Source organism: Poecilia mexicana, unplaced genomic scaffold (assembly GCF_051168715.1).
Source record: "Poecilia mexicana isolate PSO_F unplaced genomic scaffold, ASM5116871v1 scaffold_23, whole genome shotgun sequence".
Classification (NCBI taxonomy): Eukaryota; Metazoa; Chordata; class Actinopteri; order Cyprinodontiformes; family Poeciliidae; genus Poecilia; species Poecilia mexicana.
In genome coordinates, this window is record NW_028263392.1 from 4822761 (window position 1) to 4846507 (window position 23747).

Sequence of the window (23747 nt, forward strand, 5' to 3'; positions counted from 1 at the left end):
AATAATTCCAGAGTAAATTATTTTTTATTTCATTATATAAGCTACATTAATACACTAATACTTCAGAATTAAATATTTAAAAATACACAAAAAGTGAAAGAATAAAACATTTATTTATTAAACTGGGAACACTGGTCACAGGCTTCAGTCTGTTGGTCACACTGGGAGAACTCAATGACTTCTGAGACGTCCTGGTTCACAGGCTAAAGCCAAGGATAAAAGAGAAATGATCCAAAAGTGTAATAGAAAATACATACGATATGTTTCGTATATGTTTCTTTCACATTCAGAAAAAGACATTTTCAGCATGTTGGGCTCTTGACTCGTAGCATCTTTATAGCTAAATACCGACATGGTGAAGCTGAGCTGGAAACAGACTGAAGAACAGCAGCTCCAGCTCTGATCCTGACTGATCTTTCCTCACTAAATCCTCTGGTTTTTAATTAACTTCTCCTCTAACAGCGGTTTTTCATCAGCTCTCTCTCATTAGAAAACAGTGTGAAAATGTTAGCTGCTAAGCTAACAATCAGCGGTTATTTCGGGCCAATTTAGCTACATAGGAAATATTTCTCGGTTGTTTAGAAGCGAATTTCTGGCTGCAAAGTCAAGTAATTCTGATCTTTCATCCTTACGTGGGGAATGTAATCCTAATGAATCCAGTTTGTTTCGTAAAACGGTTGAAATAAGTTCACACAGCACAGGACTTAAGGAGCTCCGATCGCCCTGCTGCCACATAGAAGATGGCGGACGCTGTTACGTACGACTCAGCGCTCCATGAAGGGTCTACATATTGATGTCTATGATGGCTTCCATTAATTTGTCACAAAAAGTTGTTTTAAGATGTTTTTAGGCTAGAAAGTAGCCCTAACAGCTTCATTTATGCACTTAGATACGTGCAGTTTCTTTGAAATATACTGCGGAGTTTTCGGAGCACCGTAGCTCCGCTAACGGGGCCCGGCGGCTCCAGGCTCAGCGGTCAGGTGGAGTGTGTTTACCCCGCTAACCGCGGTCTGGGCAAATCATCTTGTCGTAGTCGTATTCTGCTGCTTGATATCAGATCGTAGCGTCTCAAAGTGTAACATAAAGAGTTTAATGTGTTTGCATATACTGTCTGACACATGTGTCAAAATATAATATTCCTCTCTGGAGAGTTCGATACTTCTGAAGATACTAATATTCCCTTCCTCTGATCTTTTTGTAGTTTGTAAATTCATATTATTTGTGTGTGTGAAATATATTCTTCCCTTCGATTGGCTTCTTATGTGCAGTGTAAACTTCTTTTTAAATAATTTGTATTTTTTCATACAGGCGGCTCTTAGGAGGAGAGGTTTCAGCTCCAGGTTTGGATGCAGCTTCCCAGAATCTCCCAGTGATCCTCTTCTTCCTCCTGACATCGTCTTCTTCACTGTCTCCTCATCTTTTATAAATTATAGGAATATCTTTTCATGATTCCCCAAACATTGGCTGAATGTCAGCTTGTATGTTATTGCAATAAATACATTTTTATGAAAATGTTTTGTCTCTGTTTATTTAAATTCTGACCAGTAGTCATATTTTACTATGTTTATGTGAAACTTAAACGTAATAAAGATGTTAAAAGTAATTGAACTTATGTCTTCATTTCAGGAAGCCAATAACATCTCTTATTCCAGTATAGACAGGATCAATTTTTGGATTTTTGCCTTAGCATAAGAACCTTGAGTAAAGCAATGACAAAATACATATTTTAATCCTATGCAACAATAAAAGTAAACTAGTTTTAAGCATATATATGCTGATTTTAAGAAATTCATTGTCAAGTAATATTTTCTTTACTTGAGATTATTTTTCTTAAAATAAGATAATATATCTTACTCGTTTAAGTAAAATTGGCTTGTTTTAAGTACAAATACACTAATTTTAAGATAAATAAATCTCATATATTCTATTTGTATTAGTAAAATTTTCTTATTTTATGAAAAATGTTCTGTGTATTAAGAAAATAAATCTCATATACTCTATTTGTATTAGTAAAATTGACTTGTTTCAAGTACAAATACACTAATTTTAAGATATTTGTAGGTTTATCTTGGTTAGATATTTTTTCTTGTTTTAGAAAATCTTGACAAGATAAATTTTCTTGTTCTGTTGGCAGATAATTTTTCTTATTTTAAGAAAATTAGACCCTATTTTTGTACTTTTTTTTCTTGTTTTTGAAAGGAGACTTTTTGTCTCCTGTCCTTATAATTTTTGTGACTTTCTGAGTTGATATTAGCAAATATGGTAAAATTTTAGAATAAATGTGGGGAAATCACAATTTTCACTACTACTAACTAATTGAAACTTTTCAACCACCACTAGATTTATGCTAAATTGAGACCACACAGTCTTCTTGCCCTTGTACCAAAAAATCCTCAAGAATCTGATGGTGATCAGAGCGATGATGACCAAGAAGAAGTTCCCTTGGAGCAGCCAAATGAAACGCCGACCCAAGTTACACCTCAGGCTCCAACAAAAGCATAAGAAGAATCTGGAAGCAGGAAGACATTGATGAGTTCCAGGTTCTTAATTCAAGATTTGAACCCCCTGAAGCTGTGCCCTTGAAGAAATAGAGCATTTCCTAGCGATCCTTCTTTTTTGGGTGTTTTCAATTTCCCGTCACTGGAGGACTACTGGCATCATGAATAACGGTTTGACATGATCGCTGACACTGTCTGAAGATGGGAAAATTAAAAATACAATATTTCCTTGTTGGACGCAATGTTTTCCTGGGTTGAAATTAAAACCAGTGTTTTGTGGCATTTTGACAGAAATAAACTGTATCCAATACCCCAGACATTTTTTGTTGATAATTTCTTTATAAATTAGCATTTTATTTTAATTTATCTACTGTACTTGGTATTTTTATTAGGTCATGTACAAATCGAGTAGTGGTTGAAAAGTTTAAATTAGTAGTAGTGAAAATTATGAGTTCCCCACATTTATTCTAAAATTTTACCATATTTGCTAATATCAACTCAGAAAGTCACAAAAACTATTTTGTAAGATAATTTTATAATTATTCTTAGTGTATAACACTGTAATAACACTTGTTTCATATTTGCACCAATAGAGGAAAATGACTTTTGATTTTTATACCAAAAAAAAAAAATGCCAACTACATTAGCTTAATTTGCTACATTTACCATTAACTGTCATCTCAACCGTTTGGTAGAGATCAATATTTCCAAAATCACAGGGTCTGTTGAAAAAAAAACATATTGATTGCGTTTACGAATCACCCTAGGGCAGGGGTGTCAAACTCAATTTCACCGAGGGCCACTTCAGCATATTGGCCACCCTCAACGGGCCACATTGACAGTACAAATCAGGAGTGCCCAGGTGCTGTCCTCTAGACTGCAACTTTTAGATGCATCCCTGCTAAAACACACCCCAGACAAAAGGTTGACTTCCCTCATTAGCAGCAACTCAGTTCTGTAGAGCCTTATAATGAGTAAATGATCCAAGTGTGTTAGAGAAGGAACGCATCTAAAGTTGCAGATGGTAGCTCTGGAAAACTAGACTTGGGCACCCCTAGCATAAAATGTGTGAAAATACAATGTTAAAAATAAATTGAACACCTCATATTGTTAAACAACGCTTTGGAGCTTCTGGTTAGGAAGCGCATTCGAAACCTTTGGTTGAAATGGAGCGTTAAATTCAAGTCTCCATTACAGACCAGAGAAAACTAAAGAGAATGCAACGTTGTGTTAATCCATTTGAGGAGCCGGTAGTTTATCTGGAGGAAATAAATGACGACGCAAAAGTTAATTAGACTGTAACATGCGCAGTCTGCTGCTCAACCACTGCGGAAGCGGCTACGCCGCTGCAAAGAATTAAAAACCGCTGGAAGTAACTCATCCAGAAGATTTAAGAAATGGACCCTTGGTGCACGTCACCCAGGAGAGCGGCGTTCTGGAGGAGCTGCAGACGTAACATCTGTCCGTTTCGGAGAAGCAAAACCACGCAAAATAAATAAATAAATAAATAAAAATCCAGGTGTTACGCGCAGGGTAAAACACTCACAGAGTTCAGTTGATCTGTTTGGATCAGACAGATCCAACTGACTGATGAATTAGTGCAGATTTTTCTGCAGATGGGAACCAGGAGGAAGTGCGTTCAGACTCCAGCGGGTGATGCTAATTTAAGTGAAGTCGCTTAATTTAATTTATTAAAAGTTATTGGAGTGGTTTTTGTCACTAAGAGAAAAATGTAGATGCATTTATCTGCTTAATTTGTGATGGGATCTGGATTCACGGTGAACATTAACTAAACCGCATAAAATGCGACTAAATAGCCGATGTTAATATGATTGTAATTTCACGGGTAAAAATAGTACAGGACCGAGTTTTTTTTATGTTGTCGGTCAAGATAACGGATAACAAAAAAAGTCTAGCACGACCTGCCGCCCTGACACCAACTCACACACATCTTCATTCACAGTCTTACTTGTAAATCGATTTTTCTTTTCTTGGACATTTTGATGTTAGCTTGTCGACGTCTCAGTTTTATTCGCTGGGAAAATCAATAAGCAGCTTGAGGGGACTCTGCTGCTCTCTAGTGGCGAGAAGCCATAATGTTGACTGGTGACGATCGGAATGCATTATGGGAGATGTAGTTTGTAGTCAATTCGTGCTCAAAACCTATTTTAAGTTAGTCATGGGGCTATAAAACGCTCGGGGGGGAGGGCACATAAAATGACATGGCGGGCCACATGTGGCCCGCGGGCCTTGAGTTTGACACATGTGCCCTAGGGTAAAAGAAATGCAAAGAAAAAAATTTTTTACAGGTTTTTTTCTTGGTGTGGTTGTCAAAGGGTTAAACCGCTACTCCGTGCTGAAGCAGAAACGATACAAAGTTCAACATGGTTTTCCATCATCTAGTAGTAAGTCTACTCCACTTTATTGACCAAAAACGTTTTTTTTTTAATTCACCAAAAACTGTTCTGTAATTCTGGAACGTTCTCTACGTTGAGCTCCAGTTAGCCGCCTTATCTCACTGTGCAAGAGGCAACTGCGTCATGCCTCACGGGCAAAAGGTCAAAGGTAACCTTGACCTTTTGCCCTTATTATGTGACGGCATAATAAGCCGTCACATAATAAGGTGACGGCTTATTATGTTGTACAAAAAAAACAACAACAAAAAAAAAACTAAATAATTTTACTACATGTGTCAGAAGAGGACTTAGGAAATAATACCAAAAAAAAAAAAAAAATGTTGACCAAAAGGGCACTTGGGGGCAAGGAGCAAAAGGGGCAGGTGCTCAAGCACCCCCAGCAAACCATTTTTTCTGTCAGAGCAAGTGGTTCTTCCTCTCCAAATGCAACAAGTAGAATGACAGGGCCTCTGAAAATATTTAAAGCAGAAAAACAGAAATCCCGCCCCTTTATCTTTATTGGCTCATTCAAACATAAACAAATAAAAGTGGGATGGGGCATCTGCAGGGGAGCAGGAAGATAAGAGCAGTTGGGGGTGGGGTCTATCTGTGTGAGGAGGAGTCACATCAGCAAATTTGCATAGTTCTAAAACTGTCAATTTAGAGGGGGAGAGAAGGGGAATAACTGAATAACATAATTCATGTTGCCAGAATTCTCTCTGTCTCATTTTGATAAGAACTTAAATTTTATATGATGAAAGAGGGGGGCCTCATGACATGCTCATTATTCACCATTTTATATGATAAGGACTTTATATAACATTATTAAAACAGATGTTTTATATGATAAGCATTATATGACGCAGATATAACAGACGGTTGTGTGCGATAGCATTGATTTATTGATTTTTGATTTTGGCGTGGCATTTTAATCCATCAAACTCGATTAATTCAAGTATAACACAAAGTAGTCTTATTAACCTCTATATTTTTGAGAGGTTATAAGCGATCCCCTGAACACAGCGGAGGTTGATTAGTTATCTTTAAACTCTTGGTCGCGCAGAATTGCACAACACCATGTTGAAACAATAATTACTGAGATTATTTTTGTTGGGTCATTAATTTGAACACGTTTTTGTTGATTTTTTTGTTCTTCAATAAAGTTACAAACGTTTTGATAAGGAGTCAGAGGAGGACGTGCTGGTCTCAGCGTCCTGGTGGGGTTCAGTTTGTCACCCAATGCCGAGATCGACTCAAAATTTTCCGCGATCGACGTGTAGCACCGCTGCTCTAGCAAAGCAGGAAGAGTTCAGAAACAACTGACGAAGTCGTGTTTTAGATTGTTCTTGAAAAACTAATAAGTCACGGCTGATTAATGGGTGCACTCACGGCTGCACAGTGAACCCATTGATTTTTTACAGCAGACAGCCGCTCCTCTCTCTTGCAGGTACTGCGTACCCCCGCTAAATCTTTTAGGTGTACGCAGTACCCCCCACTTACTTTCACCCCTGGTTTAAATGATACATCCAAATAAAGTCCAAAAGTGGCAGACGACATTTGACGAGGACCTGACAAGGAACAAAGACAACAGGTGGACTTAAATACACAAGGAGGGTAATCAGGGAACTAGACACAGCTGGGAACAATCAACAGGGAAGACAGGACAGAGACTCACAGGGAAACAGGACTAAATAAACACAGAAAACCTCAAACCTCAGAAAACAAAAAAATATGCAATCTTTCTTTAATTTCTCATCTTTTAAAAAATACATACTTCCACTTTTGTGATTTGATGCCTCGTCAGGCAATAACACACAAATATGGCGTTATTACCTGATGGGGGTTGATGAAGTTCTTCGAAGCTCAGCAAGTACTTCCACAGCCACTGAGATTCATTTTCCCAATCTGAATTGTTTTTGTCAGATTTTTATGACGCCCCGACTTCTGAGCAGTAGCAAGTCGTTTTGCTGGTTCCAGGATTTGAATTTGCTCATGAAGATGCCAAAGTTTTTAAAATGTTGTAAATGATTGGATTCATCGCAGACAAGGCTTACTTCTCCAAAGTTCAATCAAGTTGGTTGGATTTCAGAGGACCTGTCGTTTGTAGGGGAACTTCTCATGCAACCTGATCTCTGCATGCAAGATAAAACGTTTTGATAATCGGCCTCCAGATTTTAGAATTTGTTAAAGGAGTAAATGATGTGTGTTGGCTTTTAATAGCACAAACAAGTAACTGTTACCTTCAGTTGTAATGAAAATGCTGCCAAATATAATTTAAAAGGAATGTGACTGTAATTAAATGCCTTGAAATTGGGTCTCTGCCTCTTTAAAAACTCCTGCTTTTTCTGAAACTCCGTCTTCAGGAAGTTGTCAGAACGTGGCTTCCTTTATTAACCTTTTAACAGCATTTTCACCTGAGTTTCACTGAGAACTACCTGAAATAATGGCGCATAAACGCAATAAAACATTTTCATTTTCAACCATTCTCAACCTTTCCAACAGCCTAAAGCTGGACCCATATCGTACACTGCACCGACACAGGAAACTGCTGGTGATTTGGGAGAGGTACGGGCAAAGCAGCTGTAGACCTATTTCCGTCCCAAGAGACGACATGTTGCCCGCTTTGGTTCTCTCTGGCAGATAGTGCCAGTCCCCTGGGCCAAGACGCACTGGCACACAATTGACTTAGAGTGCTGCTCTACGCTTTTCTGCCGCTTCCTCTGATAGGCCCAACACTCCTGAGAGTACTTCAGGAGGGGCATCAGGTCCTTCTAGTGCAGGGGTCACCAACTCCAGTCCTCAAGGGCTACCATCCTGCAACTTTTAGATTCACCTCTGCTCCAAAATGTCTGAATTCCCTCACCAGCATTCATTCCTCTCTGCAATAAGCTGGAAACAAGCAGTTTATTTGATCCAGGTGTGTTTGAGCAGAGACGCATCTCAAAGTTACAGGATGGTAGCCCTCAAAGACTGGAGTTGGTGGCTCCCCTCTGGCCCGGGAGTACCTGGTTTTTTAGGAAGGTTGTAGGTTCGATTTCAGCTTCCTCCTGCCACGTGTCGATGTACCCCTGGGCAAGGTACTTAACCCCAAATTGCCTACCGAGCAGCGTATTGGTGTATAAATGTGTGAGCGTTTGTGAGTGGTCAAAAATGATTGGATAAAGCGCTATACACGTTCAGTCCATTTACCATTTACTGCTGATCAGGCTCTGTTACAGCTTCCACAAGAAGGACCTTCTGCCACATCTGGGGGGTCAGATCCTGCATCCCAATCTCAGTCACCTCCAGCTCTGTGTTTGCCGGTATTACCTTCTCAAAGTAAGACGGAGAGATCGGACATACAGTGACTAATGCCAGGGCCCTTTCCAAATGCTGGTGTACACCCACAAGTGGAAGATTTTTAACAGCTTGTGTCATGCCAGACATGAGGACCCTATACACTGTCATATTTCTGTTATTTTAACCTTATTTCAAGCAATGCTTTCTCAAGGTCAGTCTCCATCCACTCTGAAAGTTTATGTTGCTGCCATCTCTTGTTGGCATACGGTGATGGGTGGAGAGATGAGAGGCCGTAACAAGGATATTTCCTGGTTTCTGAGAGGTGCCCAATGTTTGGCCCCTCCCACACGCCCTGTTGGGCCTGAGTGGGACCTCTCTCTTGTCCTTGCTGCCCTACGATCTCCTCCGTTTGAGCCATTGGCTCAAGTGAGACTTGAGTGCTTCTCAAGGAAGACCGCTTTTCCCCTTGCCATTGGTGCAGAAAAGTGGGTGGGTGAACTACATGCGTTGTCTGTTCATGAGTCCTGTTGCCATTAGAAACCAGCTGGTTCGGGTGTTACTCTTTGGCCCAACGTAGCATTTCTTCCTAAGGTGACCTCATCTGCAAGCCACTCTGTGGCCCTCTAGCTTGCTCGCTTTGATGCAGGTGGGCCCGATGAGCCTCTCTGCCCTATTAATGTGGTTTTGGGGCCCTCTAGTTCTGCTAACAATGTGGACTGGCTGCAATCAGCAGTCCGATCATTAGATCATTCACACACCTGCTATAAACTTATTGCATCTCTGGCAGTGCTGTTTACATTATATACATGTATAATAGGATACATTTATTGGCCAACTGATTTATCCACCAGTTGATTTCTGGACGATGATTTGCTTAATTTTGGGGGATCGTGATCTGCTGATACTTACATGTGAAGCCCATCTTATCCCCTGATCTTATCTTCATCAGCAAAGGTTTATAAATCAGCCTCTGTTCTCTTCTGCTCTGCAGTGAGAGGTTTGACTGACAGACTGACCCACCAGGTCAGGTCTGCACGTTTACAGTTAACAATATTCACCTCACTGTTACCAACAGTGACTTTCTTGCAAAATTTAACATTTCAGACAAAAAGAATTCATATCAGCCTAAATCAAAATCAGCAGCTCAGGCTTTTTAAAGATCGGTGACCAAGGATCAGCCAGAAAACTGCAATCGGTGCAGCCCTACACACATATTCATGACATTCTTTGATTAAATAAATTTCACTTAAGCGTTACTCTAATAGCTAAAATGTTAATTTATACCAGGTGAGTCTTTCTCCCTTGAGAATGTGGACCGGTACCGGTACTGGACTGATTCTGAGCTTTCAAATGACTTTAACTGAAGTTTCCCATAACTTAGAAGTTGATGTAAAAATAATTGATTTAGCCACAATATTATTTTAGTCAACAAACAACATATCCACAACTACAGCATAGAGCAGCTCATCGATGTAGCAGCCATGTAGCCTGACGTAAAAACATTTTGCTAGACAATGTCAAACATTGAGACGTTTTAACTATTATCAAACACGGTGTGTTATTCTAAAAACAAATCACTTCGTAGTGAAATTGTGTGTTTTTGATATTATAATGACTTAGAAATTATTACTAAAAAAATAAAACAATTAGCTCCACTGAGGGGCCCCTTAGTGGCCCTAAGCAGCTTCTTGGTTTGCTTGTGCCTTGGGCCGGCCCTGACCTGGACATGACTCAAAGGGGCCAGAAAGTGGGGGAGATGAAAAGAGGTTTGGTTTCACAACAGAATGTTCAAAAGAGCCAAATCACAAAGTGAAGCTGCTATAAAGGCCAGTTATAATGTGGCAGCAGAGATCGCAAAATCAGGGAGAGTTTGTAAAAACGGTGCATGATGACAGTTTGTGACCTCGTGTTCCCAGAGGGAAAAAAAACAAACGTTTTCAAATGTGAGCCTGAGCAGAAACACTGTAGCTGATCACACTTGTGATCTTACCACCAATCTGTATGACCAGCTAATGGAAGAAGGAAAAGATTTGGTGGCATTCTCCCTTGCTGTGGATGAGAGCAGCGACGGGTCTGATACTGCGCAGCTGTCAGTCTTCATCCGTGGAGTGGACTCAAATCTGTGTGTTTACGGAGGAACTTTTGGGATTAAAATCCATGCATGGCACAACCACAGGAAAGGAAATCATTGAAGAGGTTTCCAAATGTGTAACTGAAATAAAGCTGCCGTGGGATAAACTCGTAGGATTAACGACCGATGCGATGTCCGGTCAAAAAAGTGGACTGGAGGGCAGGGTTCAGGAGAAGATGAGGGAAGAGAACTGTGCAGGTGAGCTGATTGTTTATCACTGCATCATACATCAGAAATCACTGTGTGGCAAAGCCCTAAAGATGGAACATGTTGTGACCACAGTGACACAAGTAGTGAACTTTATAGGAGCCAAAGGTCTGAATCACCGCCAGTATAAGTCTTTCCTGGAGGAGTGTGGGTCGGAACACGCAGACGTGCCGGATCACAGCGAGGTGAGATGGTTAAGCCGAGGAAAAGTACTGCACAGGTTGGTCGAGCTGAGGGAGGAAATATGTCAGTTTCTGGAAAGCAAACTGAAAACCACAGCAGAGCTCCGGGAGCAGAAGTTTTTGTGTGAGCTGGTCTTTCTGTGTGACATCTCAGGACATGTCGATGCGCTGAACCTGCAGCTTCAGGGGCGGAGACGCATCATCACAGAGACACGTACGCTGCAGTGAGAGCTTTTAAAACTAAACTGTGTCTGTGGGAAAATCAGATGCAACACGGAAACCTTGGCCATTTTTCCTGCTGCCAAACCATAAAAACGCAGCTCTCTATCGCCGTGTTGCCCTGCACAATTTGCTGAAAAACTCTGTGTACTCTGCGCTGAGTTTAGCCGGCGATTTGCCGACTTTGATGCCCAGAAATGTAGATTTGAACTGCTAAGTAATCCCTTCACAGTCGATGTGGAAAACGCACCAACCAGCCTCCAAATGGAGCTGATTGAACTCCAGTGTAATGACACGCTGAAGTCAAAGTATGAAGCTGTGGGTGCCGCACAGTTTCCGCAGTTCATCCCTGACACAATGTCTCAGCTCCACACCCAAGCTGCTCAAATGCTTTCCATGTTCGGCAGCATTTATCTGTGTGAGCAACTTTTCTCCACGATGAAGATGACCAAAACATCTGACAGGAGTCGTCTGACTGATGAACACCTTTGCTCGATACTGAGGATTTACTGAGCTCAGAGCCTGAACCCAGACATCGATGAATTAACATCCAAGAAGAGATTCCAGGTATCTGGCTTGAGCACAACAGATTAGATCAGTGTGGCAACCTGAGCAATAATTAATGTTTCCTTTGTGGACGTTTTCTTACACAAAGGATCACTGTGTGGCAACTCACTCCAAGGCATGCGACTGAATGGTTGATTTATTTATTTATTATGGTTTTTTTATTATTATTATTATTATTAGCCTGTGGGAAAAAATATTTTGATATTTAAATCAGAAGGCTGCAAATAAAAAAAGAAGTATACAATTTTTATTTAAATTTTATTTAATAAATTAATGCTATTTATATATAATTTAATAATAAAAAAAAATAAAAAATACTCAGGTGATAAGGGGTTGGAGCTTCAGCCTGGGATTCACCTTGCTGACGTCAGCTGCTTTGGGCCTACGCAACATACACAGTGACGTGGCTAGATAAGTAAACCGTCCTATAACGTCACAGAGGCAGTTATATACCGAAGATCTCTGTTATATGTATTCAACTTCCCTCAGCAAGCGAGAGCACCGATCATTGGATATTTACAGACATTTTTGAGAATATTTGGATACCTTGGATATTTTTGAGAATGAGTTTTTTGTCTGGATCTACAAGCTGGATTGGAGCTGGTTTGGGCCTCCACAAAGTCAATCAGCCCGAACTCAATCAGGGCTTTGACTTTGAGAAGTTCAGGACCCAAACAGCTCTGGAGAAAAGCCCATTTGTTGCATCCCGCTATTACAGCTCCTCAATGGGGCTGGTTGAAAAATCACAAATATTTTGTACTGGAGTGCCCCTGTCGCGCGTAGACCTCATCAGAGCGCTTAATCGACCACGTGAGGTGAAAAACGCTGCCACACAGACACATTACACAGATTTCCGATTTGATGGTACACAGTTTCTCCCACCACCAGACAGAGATGATGAGGACGAACCAGCAGCTGAGAATTACATCGGACAGGCTCAGCAAAGGAGAAACTATTTTTCAAACATTTTTGGACGGGACCCGATCGGTGTTTGTGGAAAAGGTCTGATCAATGGTGTATGCAAAGCCCTCAATGCTACGCGAGAGCTCTGCTCTGACATAGTGGATTTCCTCCTTGGAGAAGACCACTTGGACGAAGAGGAGGAAAATCCATATGAAAAGATTGTGTGGCATTGAGACTGGCTGTCTGTGTCTGTAGCGCAGGCTGGAGCAAGTGGATCTGAGACAGACGTTGGAGCTGACGGAGCAGATTACCCACCCTTCTTGGAGTCCTAAGAGGGGGTACTGGAGAGTGCCCTTCCTGGGGGGCTCCCTTGTTCTACGGGGGGACGTCAATGCGTGTGCTTCAATTACAAGGGGGTCGCACTCTTAAGCCTCCCTAGTAAGGTCTATTCAGGGGTCCTGGAGAGGAGGGTCCGTCGGATGGTCGAACCTCGGATTCAGGAGGAGCAGTGTGGTTTTCGTCCTGGTCATGGAACACTGGACTATCTCTACACCCTCAGCAGGCTCCTGAAGGGTGCATGGGAGTTCGCCCAACCGGTCTACATGTGTTTTATGGACTTGGAGAAAGCGTTTGACCGTGTCCCTCAGGGAGCTCTGTGGGGGGTTCTCCGGGAGTATGGGGTACCGGGCCCTTTGATACGGGCTGTCAGGTCACTTTATGACCAGTGTCAGAGTCTGGTCCGCATTGCCGGCAGTAAGTCAGGCTCGTTTCCGGTGAGAGGTGGACTCTGCCAAGGCTACTCTTTGTCACTGATTTTGTTCATTACTTTCATGGACAGAATTTCTTGGTGCAGCCGAGGTGGGTGTTGAGGGGATCCGTTTTGGTGGCCTTAGGATCGGATCTCTACTTTTTGCGGATGATGTGGTCCTATTGGCTTCATCAGGTCGTGATCTGCAGCTCTCGCTAGAGCGGTTTGCAGCCGAGTGTGAAGCTGAGATGAGGATCACTGCCTCCAAATCTGAGGCCATGGTCTTGAGCCAGAAAAGAGTAGAGTGCCTTCCCCAGGTCAGGGAGGGTGTCCTGTGCCCCAAGTGTCTCAGGATCTTGTTCACGAATGAGGGAAGAAGGGAGCGGGAGATCGACAGGCGGGATGGCGCAGCATCTGCAGTGAAGCGGGCACTGTACCGGTCCGTTTTGGTGAAGAGTCTGGTGGCAGTGAAGAGAGAGCTGAATCAACAAGCGAAGCTCTCGATTTACCGGTCAAGGGCTTAGAGGGGCCAGCCCAGGGCTGGAAAGAATCACGAGGAGGCGGCGACTCGGGAGGAGCCGAGGAGCCACTAGGAGGAGCCAAGGAGACACTGCGAGGAGCCAAGGAGCCATTGGGAGGAGCCAAAGAGCCACTAGGAGGAGCCACTGGGAGGAGCCGAGTAGCCACTGGGAGGAGCCGAGGAGCCACTGGGAGGAGCCGGAGAGCCACTAGGAGGAGCCACTGGGAGGAGCCGAGGAGCCACTAGGAGGAGCCACTAAGAGGAGCCACTGGGAGGAGCCGAGGAGCCACTAGGAGGAGCCACTGGGAGGAACTGGAGCCATCTTGTTGCAAAGCAGCAGATTGCAACCAACTTTCCTTAATCTCATAGTGTTGAACAGGAAAAAGAAAACACTAAACTAACTAAATTAAAAATAAAATTGTTTAACTGTTTCCTTTGGTTGTTCCTGGGTTATTCTTTTTTTGCGGCAACATTCCATGTCTCCGTGTATTGCTTACAATTATTTTTGGTAAAATCTCCCAAATATTTACATTTAGATGTTTGGCATTATTCAAATAAATATAAATGAAATGCCTTTTAAATATTATTTTGTTCTTTACACACCTTTTTGGTGACCGACATGCTTAATTTCATTGTGTCCACAGTGCAGTGCAATAAACTTCCTCATGAAGTTTAAACTATAAAATATATTTTTTTATTTTACGTTTTTCTTCAATAAGGTAATTAACTGGACTAAACCGTATTTTAATATGCAATTGAATCTCTTGAAACTATTTTTTCTTATTTGATATTTTCTTCCTATAATACATGTCCCAGTACTAACTTTCCACCCTGTTAGGTGTAGCGTCCTGGTTGAAAAGATGGTCTCTCAAACTGATTGTTCACGTTTCTTTATTCAACAGCCTTTGTACGTGAACACACCGTAAGAGCTAAAATATCACTAGTAACTCTTTGTGGTTCTAACCTTTTACCTTAACCTATAAACCTTACTTTAAGTAATATTAAATTTACAATACATGTATTTAATTAACTGTAATATTTCTATATTACAAATGAACTAAAACGTATTCCAACTGTTCCAACTGTTCGACAGTTAATCAAATATTAACACCATTTCATGTCAAAACATAAACATCACGCTCAATAAATACAATTCACTCATCAAAACACCCACCTTGTTCCCTCATCAACCAAGCGCTAGCTAATTGATTGTCTGGACCTTAATTGCACTATTCCTTAGTTATCTTCCCCCAACCGTGACTCGTATGCTCGCTCACTCTCTGCACTACGTCCAAAACAGCCAACTGTCAGTTACCGTCAGAAGTTTGTGTAGATCGCCTAGCAACCTTGTCCCCCAAAAACCACCTCAAATCAAAACATCGGTCAAAAGGCTATATATATATATATATATATATATATATATATATATATATATATATATATATATATATATATATATATATATATATATATCAATAAAGTCATGTTTCCTTTTTGCCTTCAAAAAGTCTAAAATTTCATAAAAACCATTTAATGGAAGTGACATCAATTGATTTTGAAGTAAATTCAACCATGGAAAACAAACAAAGCTTCAACTGTCACTATATCTGTACTTTTTTTAATCTTAAATATATTAAACCTGTATGAGTCAACCTTAAGATAGATTGTGGAAAATGTTTATTCAGTAGAATTTAAAAAACATTATATTAGATTTAGTCATTAAAGGTTTGTTATTAAAGATGTGTTAAAAAAGAACACAAAAAATGTGTTATTAAATTAAAAGCATATTTTGTTTTAATTTTACACATTGTGTGTTAAAATGAATATAATAATATGACACGCAGTATGTGTTGAATATTTATTTGAATATTTCAACACATAATTGTGTTAGTTTGTGTTTGTCAGGTACACAAACATGAATCTGAATCTTTTAATTAATTAATTTCCTTTTAATTTATTTTTAAACTGTGGTTGTTAATTTAGTGTTGTGATGAGATTTAATAATTTTTAAAATGATGCAGAGGTATTGTTGGGGGGAGTAAATCAACACATAATGATTGATTATCACTTTTCATTATATTACTACTGTTGGAGCTATTTATTGTTTATATTCTTTATCCATTTGAATTTTGTTAGTTTGTTCTTAAATGTATATTTTTTGTATTATTTACAGAACTTATTTGTAAGTTAATAATTGTTGATTTCATTTATCTTTTGTTTTATTATTTTTCTTATTGATATTTTTTAAGTAAACAGGAAGTGATGTGGGTTGGTCCACTTTCTATAAAAGTAGGGGCCTGGTAAAGGACCAGCAGGCATTTGAGTTTGGGGCCTATGGTTTTTACCAGTGCAAGGAGGTAGCAGAGAAAACAAAAGGAAGTTTGAACTCTGTAATTGTTTGTTTTGCAAAGATGTCAAAATAAATCATGAAGAACAAGTTACAAGTTTGGATCCTGAACCTTCTTTGCCTGCGTTGAAATACTTGACCCCAGTGTCTCAGTGGCTTATTGGAACTTTGTTGGATGTTTGGTTTGACAAACAATCGCCACTACAACTACTATTCTTACATAATTTTAATACATGGTTATTAATTGTTTGCTAAGAAAATATTCAGCCAATTTTTTAACATTTACAATAAATAACAATTATTACACATATTAATTAGAAAATATTTGAGCAAAAAAAGTTTATCAAATCAAACATCAAAGAACAACCTCAAGTCAGGACAAGTGGCCAACAGATGAAGGATCAAGTTTGGATTTTTATTCCCCGCACGGAGTAAGCAAACACATGCAGGAGGCAAATATGGAGATCTTATGAAATGCAACTTCGGTAAGTTTTAAATCTGTTTAAACACAATTATATAGTCTAGAATTTGAGGACTCAATGGTTGGAAAAAACGTTATTTTTTGTACCACTACAGGGCATGCAAAGTTGTAGTTAATTAATAACTGTGGCACATGAGATGGGGTCACCATTTTATCATTTGTTACAGTTGTCTTTTTTTTTTTGTCCAAAGTTTACTGAAGAGGGTCAAATTTTAAAATTAAAGGATGAGAAAGAGAGATTGTTGAAGTTTTGGAATAAATGATGAATATTGCAGTGAGAATTTTTAGATGCAATTGTACATTATAGACAAAACGTAATTTTTTTTTTTTAAATAACACCTGCAATTCATTTTCGGGAAAACATCTCAATATTATAAATATTGTACATAAGTGTAAATATTGTCAAATAATTTAGCTTTAAATTAAAATGGGAAGCCTTTGTAATTTACAATGCTTCTTTTTCTGTAAACTGGAAGTTAACAGCTTACAATAAAGCTGTTAACTTAACTTACAGAACCGTGTAAGTTAACGGTTCTGTAAATTCACTTTGGCAGTGAAGGAGACACTGACGGTTGGAGCTCTCAACGGATGTTGATATTCGAGTGGAAGCGCCAGTCCTCCGGAGATGTTGGAAAATCGGTCTGACCCGGTAATATTTACTGTTGTTTTACTGATCTAACTCAAAAATTAAGATGGGCTGTTAGCGAACTGCCTTAAAGCTCAGCTGGCGGGAAAAAAAAGAAACAAAAAAAAACAGACATAGAAGTAAGTGTAAGATGTTAGCCAGTGGCGCAAAAAGTGGGTATGCAGGGTATGCAACGCATAGGGGCGCTGCTCTAGAGGGGGCGCCAAAACCCCGTCTCGAAAAAAGTTTTTTTCTTGTTGGCATTTTCTATAATTAACAGAATGAAATGATCAATAACAGGGGAACAGCACTGATTAGGCCCCCCTCTGCTCCTTCACCTCCCCTCCTGTCGCTCTCCCTTCCCATACAGGTGGCTGTGCACGCGCCCCTAAGAGTACGCAGGCGCGTTTTTTTTTTTTTTTTTTTTAATTTTAGACTACCACTCGTAGTGCACTTGACAAAATGGAGCGGCAGAAAAAAAAGCTGTCCGGGGCGCGAAAACAGAAAAAGGAAAAGGGAGAAGGATAAAAATGTTGGCGAGATGAAAAAAAGCCTTTCAATGTGGTTGAAAGATAGTAGGTAAGTACCGTCAGTGTATTAGCAGGACAGGAGGGTTGTAAATAATCAAGTTAGCTAAAGCTAGCAGCTAGCCTAATACGGAATCGTCCCATATTTGGCTGTTAAAAGTTGCCTCCCCTATTAAACCATTAAGGGACGCGATTTGTTTTGTATTTCTATGAATATCTGATACATAAACCTGTCACAGACACATAACCGCGCACTAAGTAAGAATGACCGAAATAAAACTCAGGAAATATTAACACAGTAAAGCTAAAGCTGTTGTGGCGGCAGTGCCCAGCTATGGTCCAACACTTAGCCCTCCTGGGTGCATTTTTTTCACTCATATGTATTATGGATTCTTTAATTAAAGATGAGTTGTTCAAGTTCATGTGTGTATCAGACAAATTAGTCATCAGAGTCACTAAAGCCCTTAAACTCGAAAAAGGTTGGTGACCTATTTTACCAACCTTTTTGGCAGGGGGACACTTGAGTTTAAATGTCTTATTCAGTACCACTACAGTGGTGTTGTGATGTATCTGATAAGTCAGATCAGATGTAATGTCCAATCAGTAACTGTTATCCAACAAGGAGATGATTTAAATTAAAGTTTAATTTCTATTGTAGTTTGACTGCTGTATTTTTTAAGCCTATTTAACACAAAATTTATGTAATTCAGCTGTGATGGTGGAGAGAAAAAAGAGAAGATGATGAAAGAGGAAGAATCAGGACAGACAGGGGAAGGCAACAGCTTGGTCTAATGCAGGTGGAAGTGAGGTAGCAACTAGTCCATCTCAAGCACAAATTTTTAAACATTATTTTTAAAAACGGTAAGATCTGTAATTTTTACAACTAATAATGCTTTTTTGACCACATGACTTAGTGGAGAACACCACAGACAAGGGATGAAGGAGACAGACATGAGGTCAGTGATAGAGGAGACAAGTGATGAGATCAGGTAGGCATTAGGAAAGCAACAAAAACCTATATACCATGATGGTTTGAGTTTCTGATGACCATCTTTGATTGTGTTCTTTTTTGGGGGAAATTAGTGCAGGCAGTCATGGTGAGTCAACCACGAGAAAGGACAATGAGAAACAGAAAGGTGCAGATGAGGGAGAGGAAGAGCAGAGAGGACTAGATGATGAAGAGAGAGAGAAGCACAGAGAATTGAGTTTGACACCCCTGCCCTAGACGATGGACTCACATGTGCTGTGGACAAGCTTTTAAAGCTGTACTGGGTGTGTAACTTGTCTTATCCATCCCAATTCGGACCCGTCTTTACATTTTTTGAGTACATCTATGATCTTCCATTCTCCACACGAAGAAAAGCAAGGGTGATTGAATTGATTGGACAACTTAAAGCTTGTAAATGAAATGTATTATTGTCCAAAATGTAAGAACCTGTATTTGGTGAAGTTATTCATTTTCTGGCACATAATGACTCCATTTTTATCTTTGTTCAAATACTAAGTGTAATATACTTTGATGATCATTTTTATGCATATGTAGTACAAAAAACTAGTGATTATGAATTGATCACGCTTGCAGAAATTTGTGATTTCCATCCTTTAGATGTTATGAGGAGTTTTATTAACAGAAAGCTGTATGTGGCACCAAGATACAAAATATTGTATTTTGATTCATGATTGTTCGGTATTGAAAATGGAGGTTTAAATTTGAGTGCGATTGAAAATCTCACGAATGTTGAAAGGGACAAGAATTTATTTTCATTTCTCTTTCATGATGTTTGTCATTATTTTCATCCATGTTCTCTTTTGTACATGTTATTGTATTTAACATTAGAAAAAGTGCTATTTTGTTAGCTTGGTGATTTCAATTTCTATTTAAATTTTTTAATATTTTAGCTATAAATTGTAGCTGTGTCAACTTTGTTATTTTCCTGATTGTAATAAAAGAATCTCTAATATCAACAATTTGAATTGTCAATTTTTATAAGGTCTAATCTATGAAAATACATTCTACACATGTGTTTCAAAATAACACATCTTGACACATATTTTGTGTTGATTTAAGTGACACAACACTTGTGTTAAAATGACAGACAAAAATTGTGTTACAAATAACACGTCACGTGTTGTCCTTGAGCTGATGCGGCACATGTGTTAAAATTTAACACATCATGCATTGTTTTTAACACATCTGTTCTAAGAGAGTATGTTGAAGGTTAACTAGCTAAATGTTGACCCCATAAAGAGCTACAAGTAGATTAGTTAGAAAAGTTTCACCCTGTTAGGTTCATGAACCAAACAGGGTGAAAAGTTATCATTTTAAGTAAAATAAAAAATTTCAGATGATGGAATAGAGTTGCAGAATAGTCTGAGTTATTATCAGATGTCTTTGCCATTTATCTGTTTTCATTTCACTTGGTGACTCCTGTGAGGGGAACACTGAGTACCTGTCGTGGGAAAATCCTCTACAAGGATGTCACCTGTTTTCCCAAATAGAGCCAGGACAAATACTCTGCCTATATTTTGACTTGAAAGAGGCAATCCTGCAACCAATGATGAGAATTGTCAGATTTTAGAATCAAAGACGTTGATTTTCCACCCTGTTATGGGACAATCCACCATGTGATGTTCCATTCCACATGTTTTTATTAAATATTGTTACAGAAACATTAAGTACTGTGAACTTTTCTTTGCCATGTTGGGAACTGAAGACCAATAAATGCACATATTGGTATAAGGTATTGTCGATTATTTTAGTTTATTAGTAATATCAGAAACTGTAGAGTACTCACCATTTAGAAATTGCATTAGATACTTAGCAACCCTGAACAGGAGCACTTAGTTTACATACTACATTAGAACAACATTAGATTACTTTTCTTTCCTCTTTTTTTTTCTCTCCTTTGGTTTGTTTTGTTTGTATTTCCTTTAACTCATGTAAAGCACTTTGAATTGCCTTGTTGCTGAAAGTGTGCTATATAAATAAAATTGCATTACATTACATAAGTTTTTAAAATTAGCAATATTTTCTCTGCTGTCGGTAATAATGAGTAAAAAAAACAAATACAGACATAAATGACCCATAACTACATGTTACAATTTCAAAAATAAAACATATTATACAGTAAAAGGGACACACTCTTTTAAGAAAAAGTATTTTTCCCCTAAATTTACATGTTTAACTATGGTCTATATGTAAATGTTCCTAACAGGGTGGAACACATTCAGAGACAATGGTGGGAAAAAAAACACCTGTAATTATTAATTTATCCAATTATTACTAATTTGTTATTGTTAAACATGTCAGTGTTTTAACACAATATTTAAAACTTAAAACATTAATACATTTTTCTTATTTCAAAACTCCTGAAGCTGAAATGTTGCCACAAAAAAAGAATCACCCTCGACTGGCAACACTAGTGTGCAACTATTAACAAACAAAAAAATTAATGCCTGTCAGAGCGATCTGAATGTCAATTTTAATTTGTTCAATCAGTAAAATCAAGAGAACAGCCAATGTAAAATAAATAAATAAATAAAGGAACCGAAAAAAAACAATATATGTAAAACATGCAACTTCTTTCAAATGGTTCTGAAAGTGCGATTAGGAATTCTAAATATAATTTAAAATAATAAAGCACATGTGTCAAACTCAAGGCTCGTGGGCCACATGTGGCCCGCCATGTCATTTTATGTGCCCCTCCAGCGCTTCACATAAATTAGCATCACTTCACCCGCTGGGGTCTGAACGTGGTTTCGCTTCTCCAAAACGGACAGATATTACGTCTGCAGCTCCCCCAGAACGCCGCTCTCCTGGGTAAAACGCACCAAGAAGGCTCCATTTGTTAAATCTTCTGGATGAGTTACTTCCAGCGGTCTTTAATCCTTCGCAGCGGCGGAGCCACGTCCGCAGTGGTTGAGCAGCGGACTGAGCAGCGGACTGAGCCAAAAGGAGCCAGAAGTGGATTTCTGTTTGGTCAGATAAGGAAACAACTTGACTAAATGTCAGTCGAACTTCTTAAAATGGAGCCAGATGTTTTCAATCCCTGGAAAATGCAATATACATATAGTATGAATTGTGCCAGGATAATTGCTTAAATATGATGCCACACCAATATACACATCAACTGAAATGAAATCCTATAAAAAGTGATGTATCCGACAAAAGTTGGGAGATTTTGGATATTTGCAAAGCTGTGATACAATGATTAATGATATTTGTAGATGTGAATAAATCTCTCAGTGTTTTGGCCGTAGCAGTAGGGAATCCAAGTCTCAGGGGTTCGGCGGAGCCTCTGCCGCGGAGGTAAAGACACACTGTGTAAAGTCGTGATGACGCCCCGCTTTGCTATCACTTGCTGCAAAGGATCACTTTACATTGCTTAGCCAATCAGAGCTGCGGAGGAGCACTGATTGAAGGAGTTTCACTCTCAGCATGGATTTGAACTTGTGTCTTTAATTACTTCAGCAAAGCTCACAGTTTTTACCAAATTCGGTAGCTTTCGGTGTACTTCTAAATCTGCTCTTTAGTCGCATCTTTTCGGGCCTGCTACTGCCTCTAGTGGCGTGGGGTGGTAACACAACTAATATAATTACATTACTAAATCAGAAAACCAGAAAGTCTTTATTATTTATTATTAATTTTTAATTCTCTTAAGAATGTAGAGCTAATTAAATGATCTAAACAAGACCTTAAAGTGGTTCCAGTTTCTCTTGATGGCCAACCTGTTGAAACTGTGGCAAATTTTAAATACCTTGGGTCGTTCCTGGACATTCAGCTCAACTTTGCTGAAAACACTGACTATATTTTTAAGAACTGTTCTCAGAGACTCTACCTTTTAAGAAAACTTAGTGATCTTGGGGTGACCCAACTAGACTCTATGTCTTGAATTTGGGGGGGGAAAAATTATATTTTATTTATCACTACAGATGGGTTCGGTGAATGAGCATATGAAACTAGTGGGTTCGGTACCTCAAAAAAGGTTAAGAACCACTGACCTAGAAGGTCAGATGTTTTACCTGGATCCAGAGGTTGGACCTGATCCAGAACCACTCTCTGTCTCAGGATGTCTTTGTCTCTGTAGACGGTGCAGACGAAGAGTCCGCTGTCTCTGGCTGTGGGGTCTCTCAGGGTCAGGCTGACGTTTCCGGTTCTCAGCAGGTCTTCATTTATGGCAGTGCGGCTGCTGTAACCCTCTTCCCTTTCTGCATTGCGTGCGCTTGTGTTTGGATACGCATGAACAAACATAAATCCTAGTTCTGATCGGGTCCACTCCACTCTGGTGTCTTTGGGTAAACCAGCAGATGTTTTGCAGGGCAAGACGACAAACTCTAGATCTCTATTCACCTTCACCTCCACCTGGACATCTGGAGAGACATTGAATCATTTCACTGATCCAGAGAGAAGCAGCAGCAGAAATGATTAACAATCTGGACCAGAACCTTTTTTCTGATGATTTACTACATCCACACAGAGTCTGCTACCGTTACTTAATCCACTGCGGCTAAAACTGCCAAAGAGAAATAAGAGTTCAAAAAGAAACTAGTAGAAAAGCTGAGTATTGGTGACATTTGAGGGTCCCAGGACTGGGTGAGCAAATAATAACCCTTTACAAGACGTGTTACAGCTCCTGTCCTGGTAAATTTACTGACTTTATAAATAGAGGACAGAATTTCTTGACATTAAGACATCATGCTAACATTGAAGCTAGCGATGTGTTCATGTTGAGTTTTCTTTGCTCTGTATTTAAAGGTCATCTGTCACATATAGCATCTGATGGTCTTCTTCTTGGTTCACCACTCTGTGCATCATCTTTTACATTTTTTGGATATCAACATGTACAAAATAACTGACCTTTGACATTGAGCTGAACCTCTGTCAGCTTTAGCGTCTTTACTTCATCAGCGATGCTGCAGACGTAGTTTCCACTGTCAGTCAGTTGAGGCTTTCTGAAGGTGAGGCTGTAGTTTCCAGTTTCCAGAGCATCAGGACTCATCGATGTTCTTCCTCTGTAGATCTGGTTCTGTCCTTCTGGATCACTGCCTTCTTGTCGAAAGAGAAAAACTTTGGAGTTGTGATCGTTACGAGTCCAGATAACAAAGGGATCTTCAGGA

At 39.4% G+C, this 23747-nt stretch overlaps 1 protein-coding gene and 1 pseudogene across 1 annotated transcript; one reads left to right on the forward strand and one right to left on the reverse strand.

Annotated features, from left to right (window-relative positions):
• The first annotated feature begins 9443 nt into the window (after nt 1–9443).
• On the forward strand, nt 9444–14576 carry LOC148152479 (general transcription factor II-I repeat domain-containing protein 2-like; annotated as a pseudogene).
• A 7963-nt stretch (nt 14577–22539) lies between these two features.
• On the reverse strand, nt 22540–23739 carry LOC148152480 (uncharacterized). The gene is made up of 2 exons (XM_088003529.1): nt 23488–23739; nt 22540–23000 (listed from the first exon to the last, which is right to left on the reverse strand). The coding sequence occupies exons 1-2, from the start codon at nt 23627–23629 to the stop codon at nt 22540–22542; spliced, it is 603 nt and encodes a 200-aa protein (XP_087859655.1). The 5' UTR covers nt 23630–23739.
• Between the last annotated feature and the right edge of the window lie 8 nt (nt 23740–23747).

Bases quoted from the DNA above. Each gene is read 5' to 3' on its own strand.
- LOC148152480 (XM_088003529.1), bottom strand. From the start codon at position 23,629: ATGAGTCCTGATGCTCTGGAAACTGGAAACTACAGCCTCACCTTCAGA. The intron at 23,001-23,487 runs GTCAGTTATTTT...ATGTCTCTCCAG, and splicing joins GGTTCAGCTCAATGTCAAAG to ATGTCCAGGTGGAGGTGAAG.